This window comes from Halichoerus grypus, chromosome 9, assembly GCF_964656455.1.
Source record: "Halichoerus grypus chromosome 9, mHalGry1.hap1.1, whole genome shotgun sequence".
NCBI lineage: Eukaryota > Metazoa > Chordata > Mammalia > Carnivora > Phocidae > Halichoerus > Halichoerus grypus.
In genome coordinates, this window is record NC_135720.1 from 117673606 (window position 1) to 117700254 (window position 26649).

Here is a 26649-nt window from a genome sequence, read left to right on the forward strand (position 1 = left end):
CAACTTTAAATCTTGTGTCCAAGATTTTATTAACATAATTAAACAAAATACTTGATCAGTGCTAAGATATTAAAATCTTTAGTTCCTATTACTCGAACATTTACCCTGTGTCCCAACAGTAATTAAATCTGATGCCACATTATCTATTATCTAGGCAGATACAAATGGCAGACAAGTTCAGCTTAGTCTGGCGGGGATCAGTCTAAACTAATGTTATGTATTCCCAATACCGATGGGAAAATAAGGAACATTCTGAGCAGGGGGACAGACCGAAGAAATCAGACCACTTTTCAGTTCCTCCTAAGTTTGACCATCTCCAAGTGGTTTCATTCATTTATAAAAAATGATACATTATAAGACCACACAAACCAATATTCACCCATAAGACTCAAATGATGTTAGGAAAAGTCAGAAAGCAATTTTGAGGCGCACCTCAAAACTGCTCTTCATGCTTGAGGATAACTGATCAGATGTAGTGTGCCCTCTGTGTATATAGGTCTGAGGTGACTAGAGAGTAAGGACCAGATACAGTCTTGCCCTCAGCTTAGGATCCTCTACCCAGGGAGTCTGCCATCCTCTGTGCTCCTCTCTGTTGCCCCACCATGGCATCATGTGTCTGGTTCCCCACCTTGTACTCCTGTGTGGCATCATCCAGTGGCACGACGGTGTGGGCCCGGTGGGTGTGGGAAATTGCACATATCAAACATACAGCCTCCTGGTCCTCATAGCAAAAGAGGCTGAGGGCCTCATGGTGCTGGGGACAGAGGCTTTCATCTCGGATCTTCCGCTTAACAGCCTGGAGCTGCTTGGCAATTTCCACCATACTGCCTAGTTGTCGATTAGGTCGGAGACTGCGGTAGCGGGATGTTTTTCGACACACAGGACAAGGGAAGTCCCTCTCTAGGTCCTCCCACCAACGGGTGATGCAAGCTTTGCAGAAGTTGTGTCCACACTCAATGATGACAGGCTCCTTCAGATACTCCAGGCACACAGAGCAACTCGCCTCCACCTGTAAGTTCTCCAGCGCTGCAGCTGTGGAGGCTGCAGAGGCCCCAGCATCTAACAGACTTGTCTCTGCCATTATTTAACTTAGGGATGGAAAGGGGCAGAGAGAGAAAAATATTAGTTGGTGGTTTAATTTTTTTGTACCCCTGGCCTGACATTTACTCCCATGATAAATCCTAACTGCAGTTAGCCCTATTTTGGTATTTTATATCTTCTCTTCCACTAGATTCAACCTTTTTTTTTTTTTTTTTTTTTTAAAGTGGGCTCCGTGCCAGTGTGGAGCCCAAAACAGAGCCTGAACTCAGGACCCTGAGATCGAGACCTGAACCAAGGTCAAGAGTTGGACACCTAACCCACTGAGCCATCCAGGTCCCCCTCAACCTCTTTTTTGTTTCTGTTTCCAAAACCTGTGACTCCCAGCCATCAATCTATTTTTTTTTTCCTCCTCAGCACACTGACACCCAACCACCAATCTCTTTTGTCTTTACCTCTGCTTTCTCATTAGAGGCTTCCTTCAACTCTAGTCCAGCATATTTCTCCTAATCCAGACTTATCCCACATGTATCTTAAAAACAGACCAATGTATCCCTAGTTTGACATATTTTTCTAATAGATAAGAAAGGAGCTTGGGAAACTGGAAAGTGCCATAAAAGTCAAAATATTAATTAAGATTTCTTAAGTATATTTTAAAGTTTAATATTACAGAAAAATTTTTATTACAATAGCTCTTTGAAGCATAAGCTTCTCTGCCACTGTTCTGTCACTCTTTCAAAGGGTAAGAAAAGGAATAAGTTAGGCAAGAGTAACAAGCTCTTTTCAGGAAAATTTGAAATTATTCTTTCTTTTATCACACTAGTCTAGAGGAAGTGTGCCTTTTTGGAATGAAATGATTCACACAACATCCCGTTTCTTTGTGTGCATTTGGACATTTGGAACTGCTGAAAAGTGATAAATATGTGGCAACTACACTAAAAAGTTTATTAGTATATACTTCTCGAAAAATATATGCTCTTGAAAAGAGGGCTGACAAGTCTTTTCTAAATATTCAGCAGTGACTGGAGTCTTTTGAAATAGCTACTGAAAACTAATTCCTTGGAGGTGCTGTGCCTCCAACTAATAGGTTCTGGAGTGGTTGGGAATTAGAGAAAAAAAAGTAAAGAGTCAATCAAAGTCTCTCTCAAGTGAAGGCTCAAAATACTGGAAATGCATCAAAGGGATTTATAAAGCAGAAGGCTGGTCCCCCACTCCTTCCTTAAAAAATCACCACTTTTATCCATGAAATAGTTGATTTCTCTATCCACCCCCCTTCCCCCCCACACCAAGGGACTCAACAGAAGAAAGGAAATTTAGTAGGTCTAAGTACTATGAGAGAAGTGGCCATGTAATGAGTTGGGTTAACAATGATTATTGTATATACTGATGGCACACATGGAAAGTGTTTTAATTTGGAATAGGAGCTCATAATTTATTTGGACCTGAATTCTTCCCTCAACCAGGAGAGAAGTTCAGTCAGATGATTCTTCTTCACCGAAGGGAAACCAACTTTGACTAGTGAACCTGCCCCTTTCTTCTAGAAATAAGGTGGCCTCCTCACCTGGGGTGAGTTGAACTGTACGCAGATTTAGGGACCAGGATGGATCTAGACTGGCAAAGAAGTGGTGTGAAAGAGAAATGGGGAAAAGGTTAGGAAAGCAGAGAGAGGACTTTACAGCCATAGTGAGGCCTCGGGTGCCTCTGGGTTGGTCATTTCTTTCCCTCTATTCCTCGTGTCTCAGTAGAAGGGCAAACTTCAGGGACGTCCTCATTTTGTTTCTACCACTGTCCGGGGTCCCACCTTGCGACCCTCTCCTGAGCGTCGTCCACAACTCAGTCCCACCCTCGTCTCCATCTTCTCTCGCCAGATCTGGCGTAAGGGGATTGGAGAGGGGGAGAGGAAACGTCGTGGTTGACAGGGAGGGAGGAATGCGTGTCCAGGTGAGGAGGAGGTGTGACGTGAAGGTGGGATGCCCGCCGCTATGACGCAGCCGAGGCCCGCGGTGACGGCGTCAGAGTTTCACCCGGGGAGGCGAGCGGCAGCGGGACGGGGGAACGGCGGGGTAGCCAAGCAACGCCGGACGCGCTGACGTCGCCGGGGCGGCAAAACGTCCGCCCGGGCCCGAGGCGGGCGGAGGCAGCTGTGGTTACGTGCGGGGGGCCGGTGACGCAGTCGCGGGGCGCTGGGACGCGGCGTGCGGAGCCGGCCGGCAGGGGCAGGCCCCAGGGCCCGGGCGCGGCGGCGGGACAGCACCTACCTTCCCGGCTTCAGGTCCGGGAGTGCGGGGCGCGGAGCCGCCGGAGCGCTGCCTCCCTCCTTCCTCCTCCCCCCGCCCCCGCCCCGCAGCGCGACACACAATACTCGCCGGAAGCGGAAGCCGCGCCGAGAAGCTCGTGTCAGTGGAAGCCCGGGTGTCGGCTCGCTGCCGTGGGAAGGCCTAGCGGTGCTTGCGGGAGGAGAAGGAGGAGGGCCAGAGGTGAGAACCAGCTGGAGGAGTCAAGAGCGAGAAGGGACCGGGAGGGGCAGGTGTCTGAAATGTGGTCGTCCAGGTGACCGGAGGAATCCTCTGGAGAAAGAGGGCCGCGCATGCGCCTGGTTGAGCGCTGAAGCCCCATTGCCCGCAGGGCGCCGACGGGCACCAGGGACGGAGGCTGTTCCGCCAGGCTCCGGGGCCCGGCTGTGGCCGCGCTTGCTGGTCCCGACTGGGGCCGGGAGCCGCTGGGGGCAGGGCAAGGGCGGTTGCGGACTTTGAGCTACACTTATCCTCTCTTCAGGCCAGTCCAGAGAGAAGGTGGCGAGCTGAGGCGGCCAGTTACGTGGCGGACCTGCGGGTCTCAGCTGGCACGTCACTTCCGACTGTTTTGAGTTTTAGCCTTTTAACATTCCAGGATTAGGTAAGTTCTCCCTGCCGTGGGCTTTAAGTGCTCCTCGCCCTACCCTCGCCAAGAGGGCTTAAAGACATTGTTCATCTTCCCCGGTGGAGTGGAAGTCCTGCCATTCTGCTGCTCACCTTTTTATCCTCAACTCCTCACCCGGCCCCCACCGCAGGCAAGCTGTTAAAGTGGGTGCTAGCTAACGCCCATTCTTCCCACTTTGCGGGCTCTGACTTGAGATTGTCCCAAAGAGCAGATGATGCTTGTGTGGGGACTCAGACTTTTGCATTATAGCCTCCCTGCTTTCCTCTTCTGCTACTGGAAGCTTTGCAGGCCTGTGACTTTGGAGGAAGAGCCTGCTCAAAGAAGTGTGTTGAAATAGGGAGGTGGTGCTGAATAGAGGTGATGGAGCTGGGGAGGACCTAGTGCAGGGTAGAAGTGTGATGAGACTGGGGAGGAGTTAGTGCTAGGAGTGTCTGATATTGTTCATGGAAAAGGCAGCTTATCCCACACCTTCTCTCCCACAACACTTGGCATGCAGAATGAAAGACATGGGCAAATTTTAGTGTACCCATTTCTAGGAGGAAATGGCCCAATGGCCCATCTTGTTCCTGTGTAAGTTGTGATGTTGTTTATAAACACAATGCAGTATTTTACCTTTCATCCTGGGAGCCAGAAACTATTTACTTGCAGAAAATACCAAATGTGTGAGGTACAGGGATTTAGGATCAGGCATACTAATATAATTGGTCTCCTTGCCCTTTTTTTTTTTTTTCTGGTAGCCAATGATTTGAAGAGGATTAAACTTGGGAAAATTACGTTTATTTTTTTTTTCTCATTGTTATTTGACTGTTAGGAATTTTAGCAGTGGTAAAATTTGGTTTACAAAACGCCTCAATTTTTTTTTTAAAGATTTTATATATTTATTTGAGAGAGCATGTGTGAGAGAGAGATCAGGAGCAGGGCAGAGGGAGAGGGAGAAGCAGACTCCCAGCTGAGCAGGGAGCCCAATGAGGGACTCAGTCCCAGGACCCCAGGATCATGACCCCAGTGGAAGGCAGACGCCTAACCAACTGAGCCACCCAGGTGCCCAAAACACCTCAGTTCTAAGATAGGGTAGTTTGAAAGCCACTAACTGGGGGGTCATCCACTTTAGCTTTGCTTTGGAGGGTGGGTGGTGATGGTGAGGTTTGGTTCTGGTTTTGATTTGTTCATTTGTAACTTTTAAGGTGTTGCTAGCATTCCATTCTGGCTTCCTGTTTGTAGGTGACCATTCTGAGGAGGAAGTGTATTTCAAAGGTCTGTTAAGAATGTTTTTGCCTGGAGACTGATTATTAACAAGATTTTATGCTGAATATGGAAGGAAAGGTGAGAGAATGTTTAGATAAAAATATAAAATTATGTAGGTCATGTACTATGATACAGAATAGGGGTTGGCAAACCTTTCCTGTAAAGAACCAGGTAAGCTGTATTTTCTGCTTTGAGGCTCATACTTTTCCTCTGTATTTGTAGTGTGAAAACAGTGTTAGACAATACCAAATAAATGAGAATTGTTTTGTTCCAATAAAACTTTTTGTATGGACGCTGAAATTTGAATTTTATGTGTCATAAAATATTTATTTTTCTTTTGATTTAACCCCCAATCATTTAAAAATGTAAAAACCATTCTTAGACCGACCCCTGACATAGAACAATAATGAAGTACCCAGGATGTTTCAAGAGAGAGTAAGTAATTGGGAACAAGGGTGAACACAATGCTGTGATATCTTATTTCCAGCTGTCTATATAATAATACACAAAATAATAATAAAGGAAATCTTAAATCTTAACTCACATTTGTTATTATGACTTGTGAAACTTGGTAAGCTGAGATTTATGCATGTAGTAGGATACAAGTACATTCTTTAAACAAAGTGTATTCCTTGTTCAGAATTGAAAGGGATTGTAGTTCAGGAGATGTGGAATTATGCTGAGTTATAATGTTGATTTATTTATATCAAGGCATTTCCACCACAGGAGTATGCAAAAATTCATTACAGTAATGAGATGAAGGAGAATTAAAATTAAAAATATATATACATTGTAATATGTTTTTTAAAATTTATACTTAAATTCAACTTAGTTAACATACAGTGTATTATTAGTTTCAGGGGTAGAATTTAGTGATTCATCAGTTGCATGTAAGACCCAGTGCCCATTATATCAAGTGTCCTCCTTAATGCCCATCACCCAGTTACCCTATTCCCCGCTTAATTCCCCTGCAGCAACCCCTCAGTTTGTTCCCTATAGTTAAGAGTCTCTTATGGTTTGCCTTCCTCTGTATCTTATTTTATTTTTCCTTCCCTTCCCCTATGTTTATCTGTTTGTTTAGAAAATTCCACATAGGAATGAAATCATGTATTTGTCTTTTTCTGATTGTCTTGTTTGGCATAGCATAATACCCTCTAGTTCACTTTGTTGCAAATGGCAAGATTTCATTCTTTCTGATGGCAGAGTAATATTGCATTCTGTATATATACCACATATTTTTTTTCCCTCTATAAGTGGAAAGCCAAATTGGGCCTTTTTTCTTTTAAGACTTATTTTTGTGAGAAAGAGGGTGAGCATGCCAGTGCGTGCGTAGCGGGGGAGGGGCAGAGGGAGAAGCAGATTCTTGTGGAGCGGGAGCCTGATTCAGAAGGAGCACGGGCAGGGGGAGCACCAGAGGGAGAGGGAGAAGCAGACTTCCCACCAAGCAGGGAGTCTGATGCAGGACTCGATCCCAGGACCCTGGAATCATGACCTGAGCTGAAGGCAGATGCTTAATCAACTGAGCTACCTAGGCACCCTGGGCTTTTTTTAAAATAAAAAAAATTTTTTTTTAAGATTTTATTTATTTATTTATTTGAGAGAGAGAGAGAGACAGCGAGAGAGGGAACACAAGGGGAGTGGGAGAGGAAGAAGCAGGCTTCCCGCCGAGCAGGGAGCCCGATGTGGGGCTCTATCCCAGGACCCTGAGACCATGACCTGAGCCGAAGGCAGACGCTTAACGACTGAGCCACCCAGGCGCTCCTAAAATCAATTTAATTAACATACGGTGTGTTATTAGTTTCAGAGGTAGAATTTAGTGATTCATCAGTTGTATATAACACCCAGTGCTCATTATATCAAGAGCCCTCCTTAATGCCCATTACCCAGTTACCCCATGCCCCCACCCACCTCCCCTCCAGCAACCCTCGGTTTGTGTCCTATGATTAAGAGTCTCTTATGGTTTGTCTCCCTCTCTGATTTTGTGAAATCATATGATATTTGTCTTTCTCTGACTGACTTATTTTGCTTAGAATACCCTCTAGTTCCAGGGCGCCTGGGTGGCTCAGTCAGTTAAGCAGCTGCCTTCGGCTTGGGTCATGATCCCAGGGTCTTGGGATCGAGCCCCGCATTAGACTCCCTGCTTGGTGGGAAGTCTGCTTCTCCCTCTCCCCCTGCTGCTCCCCCTGCTTGTACTCTCGCTCGCACTGTCTCTCAAATAAATAAATAAAATCTCAAAAAAAAAAAAAAAAAGAATACCCCCTAGTTCCATCCATGTCCTTGCAAATGGCAAGATTTACTTTTTTTAAAAAAGATTTTTATTTATTTGAGAGAGAATGAGAGAGAGCACGAGAGGGGGGAGGGTCAGAGGGAGAAGCAGACTCACCGCTGAGTGGGGAGCCTGATGCAGGACTTGATCGAGGAACTCCAGGATCATGACCTGAGCCGAAGGCAGTCGCTTAACCAACTGAGCCACCCAGACGCCCACAAAATTTCCTTCTTTTTGATGGCTGAGTAATATTCCTCTCTGTGTGTGTGTGTGTGTGTGTGTGTGTGTGTGTGTGTGTGTGTGTAAGTAAGTGACTTCTTTATCCGTTCATCCGGTGATGGATGTCTGGGCTGTTTCCATATTTTGGCTATTGTGGACATTGCTGCTGTAAACATTGGGGTGCAGGTGTCCCTTCAAATCACTATGTTTGTATCCTTTGGATAAATATCTAGTAGTGCAATTGCTGGGTCCTAGGGTAGGTCTATTTTTAACATCTTGACGAACCTCCATACTGTTTTCCAGAGTGGCTGTACCAGTTTACATTCCCACCAACACTGTAAGAGGGTTCCTCTTTCTCCACATCCTCACCAACATTTCTTGTTTCCTAAGTTGTTCATTTTCGCCATTCTGACTGGTATAAGTTGGTATCTCATTGTGGTTTTGATTTGTATTTCCCTGATGCCAAGTGATGTGGAGCATTTTTCTTGTGTCTCTTGGCCATTTGGATGTCTTTGGAGAAAAGTCTGTTCATGTCTTCTGTGCAGTTCTTGACTGGATTATTTGTTTTTTGGATGTTGAGTTTGAGAAGTTCTATATAGATTTTGGATACTAGCCATTTATCTGATGAGACATTTGCAAATACTTCTCCCAATCTTTAGGTTGTCTTTTAGTTTTGTTGACTATTTCCTTTGCTCTGCAGAAGCTTTTTATCTTGATGAGGTCCCACGAGTTCATTTTTGCTTCTATTTCCCTTGCCTTTGTAGACGTGTCTAGCAAGAAGTTGCTGCAGCCAACATCAGAGGTTGCTGCCTGTGTTCTCTAGGATTTTGATGGATTCCTGTTTCACATTTAGGTCTTTTATCCATTTTGAGTTTATTTTTGTGTACGATGTAAGAAAGTGGTCCAGTTCCATTCTTCTGCATGAAAATTTCCCAACACTATTTATTGAAGAGACTGTCTTTTTCCCATTGGATATTCTTTATCCTGCTTTGCCAAAGATTAGTTGACCATAGAGTTGAGGGTCCATTTCTGGGTTCTCTGTTGTGTTCCACTGATCTGTGTGTCTGTTTTTGTGCCAGTACCATACTGTCTTGATGATTATAGCCTTCTAATACAGCTGGAAGCCTGGAATTGTGATGCCACCAGCTTTGGGTTTCTTTTTCAACATTCTTTTGGCTACTTGGGGTCTTTTCTGGTTCCGTACAAATTTTAGGAATGTTTGTTCCAGCTCTGTGAATAGTGTTGATGGTATTTTGATAGGGATTGCGTTGAATGTATAGATTGCTATAGGTAGCATAGACATTTTTTTTTTTTTTAAGATTTATTTATTTATCTGAGAGAGCGAGAATGAGAGAGAGAAAGAGTACATGAGAGGGGGGAGGGTTTGAGGGAGAAGCAGGCTCCTCGCTGAGCAGGGAGCCCCATGCGGGACTCGATCCAGGGACTCCAGGATCATGACCTGAGCCGAAGGCAGTTGCTTAACCAACTGAGCCACCCAGGCGCCCCGGTAGCATAGACATTTTAACAATATTTGTTCTTCCAATCCATGTGAATGGAATGTTTTTCCACTTCTTTGTGTCTTCCTCAATTTCTTTCATAAGTGTTCTGTAGTTTTCAGGAGTACAGATCCTTTACCTCTTTGGTTATGTTGATTACCTGTTATCTTACGGTTTTTGGTACAATTGTAAATGGGATTGATTCCTTGATTTCTCTTTTTTTCTGTCTCATTGTTAGTGTATAGAAATGCAACTGATTTCTCTGCATTGATTTTATATCCTGCCATGCTGCTGAATTCCCGTATGAGTTCTAGCAATTTTTGGGTGGAGTCTTTGGGTTTTTAGTAGAGTATCATGTTATCTGCAAAGAGTGAAAAGTTTGACTTCTTTGCCTATTTGGATGACTTTCTTTTTGTTGTCTGATTGCTGAGGATAGGACTTTTAGTACTATGTTGAACAACAGTGATGAGAGTGGGTATCCCTGTCGTGTTCCTCACCTTAGGGGAAAAGCTGTCAGTTTTTCCCCATTGAGGATGATATTTGCTTTGGGTTTTTCAGATATGGCTTTTATGATATTGAGGTATGTTCCCGTTATCCCTACACTAGAGAGAGTTTTAATCAAGAACGGATACTGTATTTTGTCAAATGCTTTTTCTGCATCTATTGAGATGATCTTGTAGTTCTTGTTCTTTTTATTAATGTGGTGTATCACATTAATTGATTTGTGGATGTTGAACCACTGTTGCAGGCCAGGAATAAATCCCACTGGGTTGTGGCGAATAATCCTTTTAATGTACTGTTGGATCCTACTGGTTAGTATCTTGGTGAGAATTTTTGCATTCATGTTCATCAGGGGTACTGGTCTCTAATTCTCCTTTTTGATGGGGTCTTTGTCTGGTTTTGGGATCCAGGTAATACTGGCTTCATCGAATGAGTTTGGACGTTTTCCTTCCATATCTATTTTTTGGAACAGCTTCAGAAGAATAGATATTCTTATTTAAATGTTTGGTAGAATTCCCCTGGGAGGTCATCTTGCCCTGGACTCTTGTTTGTTGGGAGATTTTTGATTGCTCCTTCAATTTCTTTGGTGGTTATGGGTCTGTTCAGGTTTTCCTTTCCTTCCTGTTTCAATTTTGGTAGTTTATATGTTTCTAGGAATTTATCCATTTCTTCCAGATTGCCTAATTTGTTGGCAAATAATTGCTCATAATATGTTCTTATAATTGTATTTCTTCGGTGTTGGTTGTGATTTCCTCTCTTTCATTTAAGATTTTATTTATTTGGGTCCTTTCTCTTTTCTTTTTGATGTCTGGCTAAGGATTTATTGATCTTATTCATTCTTTCAGAGAACCAGCTTCTAGTTTCATTGATCTGTTCTATAGTTCTTTTGATTTCTATATCATTGATTTCTGCTCTAATCTTTATTTTTCTTCTCTTGCTGGGATTAGGCTTTATTTGCTGTTCTTTCTCCAGCTTCTTTAGGTGTAAGGTTATGTTTTGTATTTGAGACTTCTTGTTTCTTGAGAAAGGCCTGTATTGCCAAGTACTTTCCTCTTAGGACTGCCTTTGCTGCATCCCACAGGTTTTGAAATGTTGTGTTTTCATTTTCATTTATTTTCCATATGTTTTTTATTTTATTTTTATTTTTTAAAGATTTTATTTTATTTATTTATTTGAGAGAGAGAGAGCACAAGAGGGAATACGGTCAGAGGGAGGGGCAGACTCCCCGCTGAGCAGGCAGCCCAATACGGGACTCGATCCCGGGACTCCGGGATCATGACCCAAGCCGAAGGCAGTCACTTTACCAACTGAGCCACCCAGGCGCCCTCCATTTGTTTTTTAAATTCTTCTTTAATTTCCTGGTTGACCCATTCCTTCTTTAGTAGGATGGTCTTTAACCTCCATGTATTTGTGTTTCTTCCAGAATTTCTTTTGTGATTGAGTTCAGGTTTTTAAAGTAGGTGGTCTGAAAATATGCATCGTATGAACTCAATCTTTTGATACTGGTTGAGGCCAGATTTGTGACCCAGTATGTGATCTCTTCTGAAGAAAGTTCCACGTGCACTTGAGAAGAATGTGTATTCTGTTGCTTTAGGATGAAATACTGTGAATATATCTTTGAAGTCCCATCTGATCCAGTGTCATTCAAAACCCTTATTTCCTTGTTGATCTTCTGCTTAGATGATCTGTCCATTGCTGTGAGTGGGGTGTTAAAGTCCCCTGCTATTACTGTATTAGTATCAATGTGTTTCTTTAAGTTTGTTATTAATTGGTTTATATTTGGGTGCCCCAAGTTAGGGGCATAAATATTTATAATTATTAGATCTTTTTGTTGGATAGATCCTTTTATTATGATATTGTGTCCCCCTTCATCTCTTATTATACTCTTTGTTTTAAAGTCTGATTTGTCCAATACAAGGATTGCTACCCCTGCTTACATTTGATGTCCATTAGCATGATAAATGGTTCTCCGCTACCTCACATTCAATCTAGAGGTGTCTTTGGGTCTGAAATGAGTCTCTTGTAGACAGGATATTGATGGGTCGTGTTTTTTATCCAATCTGATACCCTGTGTCTTTTGATTAGAGCATTTAGTCCATTTACATTCAGAGTAATTACTGAAAGCTATCAATTTAGTGCCATTTTATTACTTGTAAAGTCACTGTTACTGTAGATTGTCTCTGTTCTTTTCTGGTCCTTGTTACTTTTGTGCTCTTTCTCCATTCAAGAAATCCCCTTTAATATTTCTTGCAGGGCTGTTTTAGTGTTCATGAATTCCTTTAGTTTTTGTTTGTCCTGGAAACTATCTCTCCTTCTGTTCCGAATGACAGCCTTGCCTGATAAAAGTATTCTTGGCTGCATTTTTCCCATTTAGCACAGTGAGTATATCATGGCAGTCCTTTCTGGCCTGCCAGGTCTCTGTGAATGGGTCTCCTGTCGGTCTAATATTTCTACCCTTGTAGGTTAAGGACCTCTAGTCCCGAGCTGCTTTCAGGATTTTCTCTGAAATTTGCAAGCTTCACTGTAATATGTGAAGGTGTTGACCTATTTTTATTGATTTTGAGGGGGGTTCTCTGTGCCTCCTAGACTTGATTGCCTGTTTCCTACCCCAGATTAGAGAATTTCTCAGCCATAATCTGTTTATATAAACCTCTTGTCCCTCTCCTTTTCTTCTGAGACATCTATTAGGCTAATATTACTTTGTTTTATGGTATTGCTGATTTCTTGAATCCTTCCTTCATGAGCCAGTAGTTGTTTTCTCTTTTTCTCAGCTTCCTTAATCTCCATCATTTTGTCTCCTAGAGCTGTCTCTTCTGCCCCATTTATCCTAGCTGTTAGGGCCTCCATTTTTTACTGTATCTCAGTAATAGCATTTTTAATTTCAGCCTGATTAGATTTTATTTCTTTTATTTCTCCAGTAGGGGATTCTCTAGTGTTTTCTATGCTTTTTTAAACCTAGCTAGTATCTTTATAATTGTTGTTTTGAAAACTAATTCTGACATCTTACTTATATCCATATTGATAAAATCCCTGGCAGTGAGTACTACCTCCTGTTCTTTCTTTTGGGGTGAATTACTCTGTCTCATTATGTCCAGCAAATAATAGATGAAAGAGAGAAAAAATACAAAAATAGCAACAACAACACCAGAAAAATACAAACTAAATGAACTAGAAGAAAACAGAAAGAAAACAATAAGAAAAAAATCAAACAAGAAGTACAATGGAACAGAACAATAAACTAGATCTTGGGTGTATTTTGGTCTGTTTGTTAAAAGAATCTAGATTCCAAAAGAAGAAAGAAAGAAAAACTTAAATATACACTAAAAATAAAATGAAACCAAAAATAAACATATGTAACATATATATATAAATAAAAATACAAGAAGAATTAAAAAAAAGAATTGACAAGAAAATCGCTGGAAAAAAAAACAAACTGAGAGACCACAGAGTAATAAAAAAAACTACAAATGCTATATACTGTTTTTCCCAAGAGCTGAAGTTTTGCTCTTCTCTATGATCTATAAATTTGGTGTTAGCCAGTTGTTCCTGCTGGTCTTCTAGGGGAGGGGCCTGTGTCCTTGCCCTGGTGAAATTTTGCCCCCCTTGCCAGGGGCCCGGGCTCAGTGTAAACAGCTCTGGATTGCACTATATGGCACTGTTTTGCTCCCTGAAGGCTTTCAGCACCACTTGGGGGGGATGAAAAATGGCAGCGCCCCCATCTCTAGCCCCAGAGCTGAAAGTTTGTGCCCCCACTCTTCAGTGAGCCCTCACAGAAAAGCAGTCAATCACTCTGGTCTCCCTGGTTTCTGTCCTGTGTTCACCCAGCCTGTGACTGAGCGTTTTTATCTCAGGGACACGACCGAGTTTCCAGTCTCCTAACTTTATGGACTCCTGTGGTGTGGACTCACGCCATTCCTCCCGGGTGAGGGAGGGGGGTCTTGCCAGGCTACTGCCTTTTGCAAGGCCCCTGTTTGGAGAGTGGTTACGTAATCGTGCAGCAGTTCACGGTTTATGGCAACATGGAGCAGGAAGCTGGCATATAGACTCGCTGTTTTAGCCAGCTTCCCTGCTCCGATGCTTGGAAACTGTGCCGCACTTAGGCACCCCTGGCTTTTTCTGACACCTGGTATCCTGCCACCACGTTGTCCCACTTGGAATCCACCCCGCTTCTCCACCTGAACAACTTTAAGCCAGGGACGCCTCCAAGTGTAGCAGACTTCTAAAACTTACGATTTTGCACTCCGCTGCTTATAATACTTTCCGGTAGACACCTTAAACTCCCTCCTCTCCCTGGTTTATCTCCCAGTATATCGCCCTGGATTCACTTCTTTGCACTCCCTACCTTGCAAAAAGTGGTTTCTTTTTCTGTTTGTAGAATTGAAGTAATTCTTTTCTCAGATCTCCAATTGATTTCATAGGTGTTCAGAATGATACGATAACTATATAGCTGAATTCTAGGGACCAGACAAAATTAGGATCCCTTACTCCTCCGCCATCTTAAATCCTACTGACCCATTTATTTTTTAGTAGGATGCTGTTTATCATCCATGTATTTGTGGTCCTTCCAAATTTTTTCTTGTGATTGAGTTCAAGTTTTAAAGCATTGTGATCTGAAAATATGCATGGTATAATCTTTTTAATTTAAATTCAATTTGCCAACTTATAGTACATCACTAGTTTTTGATATAATGTTCAATGATTCATTAGTTGCGATAATCTTAGAAGAATGTGTATTCTGTTGCTTTAGGATGAAATACTCTGAATGGGGCGCCTGGGTGGCTCAGTCATTAAGCGTCTGCCTTCGGCTCAGGTCGTGATCCCAGGGTCCTGGGATTGAGCCCTGCATTGGGCTCCCTGCTCGCCCGGAAGTCTGCTTCTGCCTCTGACACTCCCCCTGCTTGTGTTCCTGCTCTCGCTATCTCTCTCTCTGTCATACAAATAAATAAAATCTTTAAAAAAAAAAAAGAAAAGAAATACTCTGAATGTATCTTTGAAGTCCATCTGGTCCAGTGTGTCATTCAAAGCCATTGTTTCCTTGTTCATCTGCTTAGATGATCTGTCCATTGCTGTGAGTGGGGTGTTAAAGTCCCCTGCTGTTACTGTATTAGTATCAATGTGTTTCTTTAAGTTTGTTATTAATTGGTTTATATATTTGGGTGCCCCCAGTTAGGGGCATAAATATTTACAATTATTAGATCTTTTTGTTGGATAGACCCCTTTATTATGATAGTGTCCTTCTTCATCTCTTCTTACAGTCTTTGGTTTAAAACCTAGTTTGTCTGATACGAGTATCAGCTGCCCCTTCCTTCCACTCCTCATCTGGGACCCCGTTATATGGATATTATTTTGCTTTATGGAATTGCTGAGTTCTCTAAATCTCCCTTTGTGATCTAATAGTTTCCTTTCTCTCTTTTCAGCTTTCTTATTTTTCATCATTTTATCTTCTATATCACTGATTTGCTCTTCTGTTTCATTCATCCTCTTTTTTTTTTTTTTTTAAAGATTTTATTTATTTATTTGAGAGAGAGAATGAGATAGAGCATGAGAGGGGGGAGGGGCAGAGGGAGAAGCAGACTCCCCGCTGAGCAGGGAGCCCGATGCGGGACTCGATCCCAGGACTCCCGGATCATGACCTGAGCCGAAGGCAGTCGTTTAACCAACTGAGCCACCCAGGCGCCCCATCCTCTTTTTTTTTATAGCCTCCACTTGAGACTGCATCTCTGTAATAGCATTTTTAATTTCGGCCTGACTAGATTTTAGTTCTTTTATTTCTACAGTATGGGATTCTCTAGTGTCTTCTATGCTTTTTTCAAGCCCAGCTAGTATCTTTATAATCATTGTTTTAAATTCTAGTTCAGACATCTTACTTATATCTGTATCGATTAAATCCCTGACAGTGAATACTACCTCCTATTCTTTTTTTTGGGGTGAATTTTTCCATCTTGCCATTTTGTCTAGAAAAGAAAAGAAGAAAGAGAAAAAACAGTAAGAAGAACAACGACAATGGAAAAAAACAAAACAAAACCCAAAACCAAACTGAAACGAAAGAAAAACCAACAAAAAACAAAGCAAAACAAAAAACTAGATCCTGGGTGTGTTTTGTTCTGCTCGTTAAAAGAAACGAGATTCCAAGATAAAGAAAAACTTGCATATACATAAAAATGAAGTAAAATAAAATTCAATAAAAGGAAACAAAAACTAAAATATATATATATATATATATATAATGTGTATATAAAAATAAAAATTTAGGGCGCCTGGGAGGCTCAGATGGTTAAGCATCTGCCGTCAGCTCAGGTCATGATCCCAGGGTCCTGGGATCGAGTCCCACATCGGGCTCCCTGCTCAGCGGGGAGCCTGCTTCTCCCTCTCCTACCCCATCCCAGGGCTTGTGCTCTCTCTCTCTCTCTCTCTCTGTCAAATAAATAAATAAAATATTTAAAAAAATAAATAAAAATTTAAAAATAACAAAAAAAATTGAAAAAATAGGAACATAACTGAAAAAATAATACTGAAAGCCTAAGGGGTAGAAAAACAACGTTATACACTGTTTTCTCCAAGAGCTGAATCTTTGCAGCTTTTTGTGATCAACAATCTTGGTGCGAGCCATTTGTGCTGCGCTGATTTTGAGATGTACTTGCCCTATTACAAATGTGCTTCCTTTGCCAGGAGGCTGGGCTCAGTCTAAGTGGCTCCAGATTCCACGAGGTGGCACTGTTTTGCTCCCTGAAGGCTTTCAGCACCCATGCGCAGGATGAAAATGGTGGTGCCCCTCTCTCTTAGCCCTGGAGCTGAAAGTTCGTGCCCCCCACTCTTCCGCGAGCCCTCACAGAAAAGCAGTCAATCACTCTTGTCTCCCGGTTTTCATTAGAACTCTGTTCACCCACCACGTGACGGAGCGTTTTTGTCTCAGGCATGCTGTTTCAAGTCACTAAATTTTACGGACTCCTGCTGCACGGACACGCACTGTTCCTCCCTGCAGAGGGAGGGGGGTCTCGCCGTGCTTCTGCTGCTTGCTGGGCCCTTGCGCAGAGAGTGGATGCACAACTGTACTGCAGTTCACAGTTCATGGCAACACAGAGCAGAAAGCTGGCACCTAGACTCGCCGTTTTTGGCCAGCTTCCCCACTCTTATTCCTGGGAACCTGCCACACTCAGGCACCCCCCGTTCTTGTGACCCCCCAGGGATCCTGAGACCACCCTGTCACACCTGGGATTCTGTCCCACTTCGCCACCTGACCAGATTTAAGTCAGGGACTTACGCCACTGTAGCTGACTTCTAAAAGTTCCAGTTTTGCACCCTGCTGCTTATAACACTTTGTGGTATCCTCCTAAAGCACGTTCCCTCCTCTCTGCTGTATCCTCAGATATATCACCCCAGATTCAAGTGTCTGCACTTCCTACCTTTGAAAAAGTGGTCGCTTTTTATTTGTAGAATTGTAGCATTTCTTTTCTCAGATCTCCGAATGATTTCTCAGGTGTTCAGAATGATTTGATAACTAACTAGCTGTATTTGTGGGACTAGACAAACTTAGGGTCCTCCACTCCTATGCCATCTTAACTCCTCCCCTAAATATTTAAAAAGATGAAGTAGGAGTAAGTGGGCCGCAGTTGAATTGGCAAATGTAAAAGGAGTGTGTTATGTGTGTGTGTGTCTGTCTGGGTGGGTTCACAATCCTATAGATTGGTGTATGGGTATTTGTGTATGGAGGTTTGTATATATGTGTGTAATTGAACGCATAGGAGCATGTACGGTTGTTTGTATATGTGTGTCTGTGTACGTGTGTGTATATGTGTGTGTGTGTGAGTGTTGCTCTGAGAATTCCTCATTCTTGCCTCTACTCAGGCCATTTCATGGTTGCCCCACCCCTACTCCATGGGTTATAAGGGACAAAACAGCTCTCCATCTGCAGGAAGTGAGGGGCTCGGGGTGATGAGTGATGGGGAGAACTGGTACTCTTCATAGTAGGAAGAAGAAAACAGGAGCTAAATTGGTGGGACTCTCTTCCTTTCCTGGGTTCTGCTTAATAAAAGTGTCAGACTGTTTTAAGGGATGTACATGAATTGAATTATTTAAAACCTTATAATAGCCCTATGAAATAGGGATTGCTGTCAACCCCATTTTACAGTTAGGGAAAGTGAGGTCACTCAGAGGCTAAATGACTTAATTGGTTGAGCCATGATTCTAACAAAATCATCAGGCTGCTGAGCCCAAGTGCCCACTGTTTGTTTTTTTTTTTTGGACTCCTGTATACTGTTCACCCACCTCATTAAGGGTCACATCATTCTGTGGTTCTGACAGCTTCTCCTTCTCTAGCAGTGAGTCTTGTCAGGAGTAGGCATTCCTCACTGTCCCTCTAGGGGAGTCCATGGGGTTTGAAGTGACAGGAGAGCTGCTTGTACATTGGCTGATGGAGTGTGTTTGCTGGAGGTGGCAGGAAGGGAGGTCACATCTAGGCTGTAGGCAATCAGTGGTGTCTGCATCTGGGGTGTAAGGTGGGCTGTCCAGAATTCGGAAAGGGGGAGACCAGCAGTGGGTGGGCGGAGTTCATTCCTCACTGTTTTATTCACAGTCTGAAAGCACAGCCTGTGTGGGCCTGAGAGACACTGGGGTGACCACTCATGTCCTTCCGATCCCTGCTGTCCCTGATTTGCCTTCTTCCGACTGACTTCCTGATTATACCTGCTCTCCAAGGTGAGAGGTGTGGTGAAGTCTAGCCTTACCCCTGCTCAGGGCACTTCCTCCCACCCTGCCTATAGCTCCCTCCTCGGGCCTCCCAGTTGGAGTGAGAGGAAAGGAAGTAGGATGGTAAGAACTTGACATTCATTTTTTTTTTTTTTAAGATTTTATTTATTTGACAGAGAGATAGCGAGAGCAGGAACACAAGCAGGGGGAGTGGGAGAGGGAGAAGCAGGCTTCCCGCGGAGCAGGGAGCCCGATGCGGGACTCGATTCCAGGACCCTGGGATCATGACCTGAGCTGAAGGCAGACGCTTAACGACTGAGCCACCCAGGCGCCCCCATTTTTTTTTTAAAGATTTTTTATTTCTTTATTTGACAGAGGCACAGCGACAGAGGGAACACAAGCAGGAGGAGTGGGAGAGGGAGAAGCAGGCTTCCCGCTGAGCAGGGAGCCCAATGTGGGGCTCTATCCCGGGACCCTGGGATCATGACCTGAGCCGAAGGCAGATGCTTAATGACTGAGCCACCCAGGCACCCCTTGACATTCATGTTTTAAAGAGAAAATAAAACAGATGAACAAAGGAAAGGGAAGGAAAAATAAGATAAAAATACAGAGGGAGCAAACCATAAGAGACTCTTAGCTATAGGAAACAAACTGAGGGTTGCTGGAGGGAAGGTGGATGGGGGGACGGGATAACTGGGTGATGGGCATTAAGGAGGGCACTTGATGTATTGAGCACTGGGTGTTATATGCAACTGAGCAGTCACTAAGTTCTGCCCCTGAAGCTAATATTACACTATATGTTAACTAAATTGAATTTAAATTGAAAAAAAAAATACGATGTCTTCAAGAAAGGGAAGGACTACCTTATGGGGAGGACTGAGTAGTTCCTTGTGAGCTGGTGGACTGGAGGCTCGGTGTCTTGCTGGATGTAGGCAGGAGGCTGACCTCAGTTTCTGGTCTTTCCAGCACAGCTTCTTGCTTCAGCAAAGCTTGCAAGTGGAGAAGATAGTAGAAAGCCAGCTGGCAAAATGGAAGTCATGATCGTTTATATTCCAAGATCACCACTGCCACATTTTATTGGTTGGAGTATATTCCAGGTCCCACCCACACTCAGTAGGAGGAGATTCCACAGGACCATGTGGACCAGGAGTTGGGGACCATTGGCCTTATTATAGACTCTGTCTTCACAGGATGTTGCAGGTGACAGATGGCAGGAATGGAGGGTAGCAAGGTCTCTGCACTGCATGTGCTCATACGCAGGCTGCACAGTCACTGAACAAGGTAGTTATCACTCTGGGTTCCATGCTGGACAAGATGATCTGCAGGCTGAGCTGTGTTATCCAAGCAGGGTCCTAGATACGAGAATCACGGCTGTCATTTGGGAAGGTCTGTCTCAACTTTGGAACCTGAGAGGTCGTCCTCCCTGAATATTTCCCCCTTCCCTTGTCAGACCTTCTAAATCTCTAGGAAAGCACCATCACTAAACTGAACCATTTTTTTGCTTTCCTGTGTCATGTTCCCAGGGAAATCCTGGTCTCCCACTATCTCTGCCAGTTTGCCTCCGACGAGATCCTGCAAAGTCACTTCTTGTGATTCCACTTTGTCGGTTTCTTTCCTTTCATCCAGGTTATTTCTTAGTGATTTTCTCTTGTATTCGTGAGTCAGTTACATTAGGAAGTCAATATTCTCCAACTTAACCTTTCCACTAATTTTTGGACCAAATGGGCAAAGGTTCTCTTTCCAAGTCTCAGCCCCTTCCCACACAGGGACAAGACAGTAGTAGGGTTCCTGGAGAGTCAGCTATTGGCACAGACCCTCATCAGCATGAGACAGGTAGGTCACAAAGGTGTGTACCTGTATCTTCTTTCTGTCCCTAGCATGTGGTACAACACCTGGCCCACAGTAGGCACTCAATTAGCTTCTGTGTGGAGGCTGTTTCCCCAAAACTCATTACAATAGTTGCATTTACCAGGTTATTCACCCAACTCTGAATTCCTTCATGTTTCTCTCACTGAGCCTAGCAGAGAGCCTGACATCTACTACTGCCTAATAGGTGTCTGCTAAATGGAAGTGCGACTTTGGCAATTCAAAATTTTTTTCAACTGACTGATACATGCACAATGTTTGAAAAATTTACATAACATGAAAGCATAGAGTGAAAAGTAAATTTCATCCTCCATCCCATCCATAATTCTTCCAAACTCTCTCCCTGGACATAACAGCTGTTAACCAGTTTCAATAGTATTATAGGAAGAGATTTCCATTTTAGCAGGTGGTGCTTTTTAATATTTTATTTTTTCTATTTGAGAGAGAGCGAGCAAGCATGAGCAGGGGCAGGGGAGAGGGAGAAGCAGCTCGTGGGGCTCGATCCCAGGACCCTGGGATCATAACCTGAGCGGAAGGCAGACGCCCAACCAACTGAGCCACCCACGTGCCCCTAGCAGGTGGTATTTTACCAAGGTTTCTATCTGCATCTTTTTTCTCAATATTATATTGTGAGACTTTCTCACTATTTACATACAAACTGGTTCAAGATTTGATATTGATAATGACAGTTCTGTAGCTGATGATTTTCAAAACTTTAAGTGAAGCAAAAATCATCCTCATTCCATAGTGACAGAATTTCATGGGAGCACATGGTCACTTAGATTAAAAATAGCCTCATTCACCAGCCTCCCAGGAGGCTACTTTTGTCTGTGTGACTACATTCTGGCCATTATGGTGACGCAGAATGAGGTAGTAGGTGTTGCCCTTAAAGGAGGGAAGCTTCCTCTTTTTCTGCTCTCCCTGCCCTGCTCATGGACCACGGACATGGTCTTAGGTGCCCTGGGTCATGCTAATAAGGGAACTTCCCAGGGCATCGGCACCAGCGTGCCCGGACAGCCCTGTGGTGCAGAGCGACCCTACAGCCCCGAACGGCTCGCCTCACACGTGGGACACACACACACACAAGCTGCTGTCCCGCTTACAGCACTGTTAGCTGGGTTTCTGCTGCACACCCTGAACTAATGCATGTGGAGAGGAGAGGACTTCCAGGACGGGTGGCCATGGTGGTCTGTTCTGGAGATGAGCAGAGAGGTAGATACACAGGGGGCAGCACCGTGGGCTCCCTGGACACTCTCTGTGTTGGAGGAAGGGAGAGCTGGGCCCCAGGGGCAGCACAGAGAGACTGGAGACTGTTCTCTCATCTTTGTAGCCACGGGGGTGCCTGGAGGCATGTGGGGGCTCACCAGCGGTTATATTTGGGGACCTGTGTCTCTTCCCTTCCCGTCCTTTTCCCAGAATTCCTCTGTTCACTGCAGCCAGGATGAGAATCCCTGCTGGTGATTCCTCTTCCTCCTCCTGTCTGAAGGTGGTGGCTGTGGAGGTCGAGATCTGGAGAAGAATCAATCCCCTCAGATGGAGAAGGAACGCAGGGTCACTTGTCATGGGGTTCCATCAGAAATCTGCTCTTAGATTTCTGTACGTCCAAGGCTGCCTAGGATGGCGCACCTTGAGACAGTTGACTCCAGGTCCCTCGCATCTTGTCTCCTGGTGATCCCAAATACTCACTGCATGACTTCACCCTATTCTATGTGTCACCAGCAAGTCACTATGTCCAGCTTCTGTTCCCAAAGTGGGTATTACACAAGGGCATGAATACTGGAGGATGGGAACACTAGAGCCATCTTGGAGTCTGCCTACAACAGGGGTGACTTTGGGAACCACCTGAATGCGTGGCCTTTCACAGGCCTGTGGCTAGAAATGCAGAGACCAGACTGAATGAAGAGTTCAAGTCCAAGGGTGTTGGTCACTCCCCAGGAATCCAGATCAGAGTCGGGATGTCACACATTGTTGCAGGTGGACAGGGAGGCTCCACCAGTCAGGTGAGCACAAGCCAGACTCTGACCCAGGATGTGGTGACACGGAAACTGGGACAGCGCTGCCTGCACTTGGCACAGGTGGCGTGAGTGGCCGTCGTGTCATCCAGCTGCCAGGAGCGGCAGCGACGGCAGTCCTGGCCTCAGGGTGCGGTGATGTGAACAGTGGGATCTGTGCCCAGCACCGGGGGCAGTGATTCCTATTTGGGCCTTGACCTAGGGTGGGTTGGTGGATTCTGTTCCTGGCTCTGCAGCCTCGGGCCTGTTCTGTGGCTTTCCTTGAAATAAAATGAGGCCCAGTATTCTAACTATATATACACATAATACATATATTTCCCTATAAATATATATTTATAATGTATAAATATAATTTATATTTTATATTTCGTATCATTTTATCTTAAATATTTTAATATTTATTAAATATAATTTATATGTTATATTACATATTATATTTGAAATTTATAGGTATGCATATCTTCCTATGTATATATGTTTCCCTGTAAATATATATAGTTTCAATTAAAGCAACTTGGACTCTTGTTGAAACAAGGAGTGAGAAATCCATGAGGGAATACATTTAGAGAGCACAGATTTACAAATTTTTTCCAGTTTTATTAAGATATAATTGACATATAATATTTGATGAGTTAAATATTTGATGAGCAAAACCTTTTGATCTGATATATGGCAAAATGATCATCACCATAGAGTTAGCTGACAGCTGCATCGTGTCACAGTTACCGCTGTGTGTGTGTGTGTGTGTGTGTGTGAGCATTCAAGGTTTACTCTTTTAGCAATCAGAGTTCTTCTTTATGTTGAGCTCCTCCATCTGCCACCTGGCTGTGCGCATAGGAGAGAAAATACGTTTCTCCCAGCATGCCTTGCATTTTTCTTCCTACAAAAAAAATGAATAAGTGTGTCTGTAAGCCCCCTTCCCACAATGAGTGCTCTCATCAATGACTCATGCTTCCCTGTCCGGAGGAGCCCCAGGATTGCCTGTGGCTTTGTTACCAAATACTCAGGCCTCTCCCCAGACTTAAAATCTTAGAATGTTGGGCGTGGGTCCAGGAATCACTTACTTAATAAGCCCTACAGGAGAGGCTGATGCACGGCCATGTGGGGATCCTGCTTCATGTGCTCGCTACTCAGTGTGGGATCTGAAGACCAGCAGCATCAGCACCAACCTTGTTATCAACCCAGAATCTCATGCTCTACTCCAGACTGTCTAGATCTTCATAGTCCAGGCAATTCCTGTGCACACTGAAGGGTGGGCCTCCCTGGTCTATGTGCCTTCTAGACGCAGAACCAGACTGTGCAGTCCACTGTGGGTGTGCACTCTGACCAGCTTGCTTAGCCCAGAGGAGTGCAGGGTTTGGTCCTGTTCCTTTCTCTTCTCCCTTGGTGACCTCATCTATGATGAAGGCTCTAATCATCATTTATATGGTGTCACCTCCCTAATCTATTTCTCCAACCTAGATATTTCTCCTACCCTGCACTCTGTATCCAACTGCCAATGTCACTTACGTTTCTAGTAGACATCCCAGATTCCACATTCCTAAACTGGATGCCTGTGATGCTGCTTCCCCAAATGTCTTACTTCCAGAGTCTTCCCCATTTCCACAGAAGGCACTCCACATTTCTACTTGCACTCTGAAATATTGGATGCCCTCCTTGGTTCCTCATTCTCTCTCCCTAGAATGAATCCATTAGGAAATGCTGCAAAGTCCATCTTTAAATATCTCCAGCACCCAATCACTTCCTACTATCTTCCCTCCTCACACCCCAGATCCCCCTCCTGGGACACGGCACTGGTTTCCTATAGGTTCCCTACTGGTCGCTCGCCCTGCACCTCTTGATTCTGCACAGAAGCAAACAGGTGCCTCTAAGAGAAGTCCTACAGGTAGATCATCTGTTCAAAACCTTCTTGTAAATCCACACCTCACTCAGATAAACTCAAAAGTCTTCTAAATTTTTTTGAGAGAGAGAGAGCATGCATATGCACAAGAGAGAGTGGGGGGAGACACAGAGGGAGAGGGAGAGAGAGAATCCTCAAGCAGACTCCCCAACTGAGTGTGGAGCCCAAAGCTGGATGGATCCCAGGACCCCAAGATCATGACCTGAGCTGAAATCAAGAGTTGGATGCTTAAATGAATAAGCTCCCCCAGGTGTCCCAAAACCCTTCTAATATCGTAAGGCTTGGACATCTGATGTCATTTCAGCTGCTCTCTGCTCCAGCCCCAGTGGCCTCCTCGCCCTTCCGTGAACACAGGACGCACTCCTGTCCTAGTGCGTGTGCACTGGGGGTTCCCTGCCTGGAAAGAGCTCCCCCCCCCGAGACCTCCTCTTACGCAATTCCTTCATGACCTTCAAACCTGTCAGAGGTCACTTTCTCAGTGAGGCTCACACTTACCACTGTCGTAAAGTAGCCATTTTCCCTGTCCCCACACAGGTCTCCTCTGGGTCACCTTCCTCATTGCACTTCCCGAACTCTACCACACACACTTCCCTTAGTTACTAGCACACAGCCTGCCCCTCCCTACCAGCACATATGCCCCACCAGGGGGGCCCATTCGGTCTGCTTTGACTTCACTAAGGTGTCCTAGATGCCACAATAGTGTTCCTGTGTCCGACACTCAGTTATCACTTGGAGAAATGATCCGCATAGAGCACCTCTCTCTTCTAGATGAGCCTCAGGCCACAGCTGTTCGTGGCAGCTACCACGAACCTTCTCTCCAGTGGTGGTCTCCTCCACGTCCCCACGTCCTCCTTCCCACACCATCCCTCCTCCACAGCACAGGAAACACTGAGAGTTCTCCCTTCAGAAAAGTTCTATCTAGGCTTATGGGTCATGTATTCCAGACAAATGTGAATTCAGATTAGACCATGCTTTATCACTCTATGAATCAGGAGCAGAACCAGAACAAGGATCACTAGAGCCAAGGGCAGGGGGACAGGCAGGTGAGCAGAGAAGATAGAAACTAACTGAAATTTAATAAGGATGAGAAATTCTCAGATCCTATCTCTAACTCCAGAATCCGCTTTTATAAAAGATGGGGAAAAGATGGAAAGAATGATCCAGAACAACCCTAGAAGGAGGAGAAGAGATGGATGGGTCTGAAAATTCATCTTTCAATTCCACAGACACTCCTGTGTGAGGGACTCACTGCCTTGTGGGGACAATAAGAAGCCAAAGGACCCATGTGATTGCTCCAGACCGGGAGATACCAGAGAAACATGAGACCAGAATTCGTACGCAAGAAGAACAGGCCTAATTCTTCATAGAAACAAAGAAAAAAAAGACATGCAAAACTTGGGGGCTGAGTCCTGACCCAGGCCTGAGCCTAGGCTGCCCTGGTCACAGGAAGCTCTTGCTGCACAGGGTCCTGGAACAGGAGAGATCCGAGTCCCTGTGACCCCAGGGCCTGGTGAGACAAGGTTTCACTGAAGGGACAGGGACAAAGGAGCAGCAAGGATGACCCAGCAGAGGAGTGACCATGTCAAAGCCCAGGATGCACTGAACACGGGCTGGGCACAGTCCCCTCCATGCTGGCTCTTCACGGCCTCTCCTGTCCCTACCCCCAGAAGAAGCACAGCGAACATGCAGACCCTGGAAGGTTCTCAGTGCTTCCATTTATTTCCTCTCTCAAACCTTAGGAATCCTCTTTTTATCTTTTTATTTTAATTTTTTTCAACATTTTAAAATTTAAATTCAATTAATTAACATATAATGTACTACTGGTTTCAGAGGTACAGGCCTGTGATTCATCAGTCTTATATAATACCCAGTGCTCATTATATCACATGCTCTCCTTAATGTCCATCACTCAGTTACCCCATCCCTCCCCCATCTCCTCCAGCAACCCTCAGTTTATTTCCTATAATTTAGAGTCTCTTGGGGCACCTGGGTGGCTCAGTCATTGGGCGTCTGCCTCCGGCTCGGGTCATGATCCTGGGGTCCTGGGATTGAGCCCCGCATTGGGCTCCTTGCTTGGCGGGAAGCCTGTTTCTCCCTCTCCCACTCCCCTTGCTTGTGTTCCCTCTCTTGCTGTGTCTCTCTCTGTCAAATAAATAAATAAAATCTTAAAAAAAAAAAAAAGAGAAAAGAGTCTCTTATGGTTTGTCACCCTCTCTGGTTTCATCTTGTTTCGTTTTTCCTCTCTTCTCCTGTGATCCTGTTTCATTTCTCAAATTCCACATATCAGTGAGATCATATGATAATTGTCTTTCTCTGGTTGACTTATTTCGCTTAGCATAATACCCTCTAGTTCCATCCATGTTGTTGCAAATGGCAAGATTTCATTTGATAGCTAAGTAATATTCCATTGTATATATATACCACATCTTCTTTATCCATTCATCTGTCGATGGATATCTGGGCTTTTTCCATAGTTTGGCTGTTCTGGACATTGCTGCTATG

At 44.3% G+C, this 26649-nt stretch overlaps 1 protein-coding gene and 1 long non-coding RNA gene across 12 annotated transcripts in view; one reads left to right on the top strand and one right to left on the bottom strand.

The window, feature by feature from the left end:
- Positions 1-3430, bottom strand: part of TRIM39 (tripartite motif containing 39) — a 14717-nt gene extending 11287 nt beyond the window's left edge. For 4 of the 8 annotated variants that reach the window (XR_013441340.1, XM_036120376.2, XM_036120375.2 and 1 more), the window contains exons 1-2: positions 2600-3290; positions 629-1088 (exon numbers count right to left, since the gene is read on the bottom strand). Coding sequence is in view for 7 of the 8 variants with exons in the window: in XM_036120376.2 (XP_035976269.1) it covers positions 629-1081 (453 nt within the window). In the remaining variant the exon portion in view is untranslated. The other 4 variants (XM_036120372.1, XM_036120373.2, XM_036120371.2 and 1 more) reach the window with 4 other exon arrangements.
- LOC118553390 (uncharacterized) lies at positions 3385-26389 on the top strand. 4 transcript variants are annotated; one of them, XR_013441343.1, is made up of 3 exons: positions 3385-3515; positions 3814-5280; positions 25374-26389. It is a non-coding gene; the product is annotated as an uncharacterized LOC118553390 (long non-coding RNA). The 4 variants fall into 4 exon arrangements; XR_013441344.1 differs by lacking the exon at positions 25374-26389 and adding an exon at positions 19560-22543; XR_013441342.1 differs by lacking the exon at positions 25374-26389 and adding an exon at positions 14432-15877.
- Positions 26390-26649: the final 260 nt, after the last annotated feature.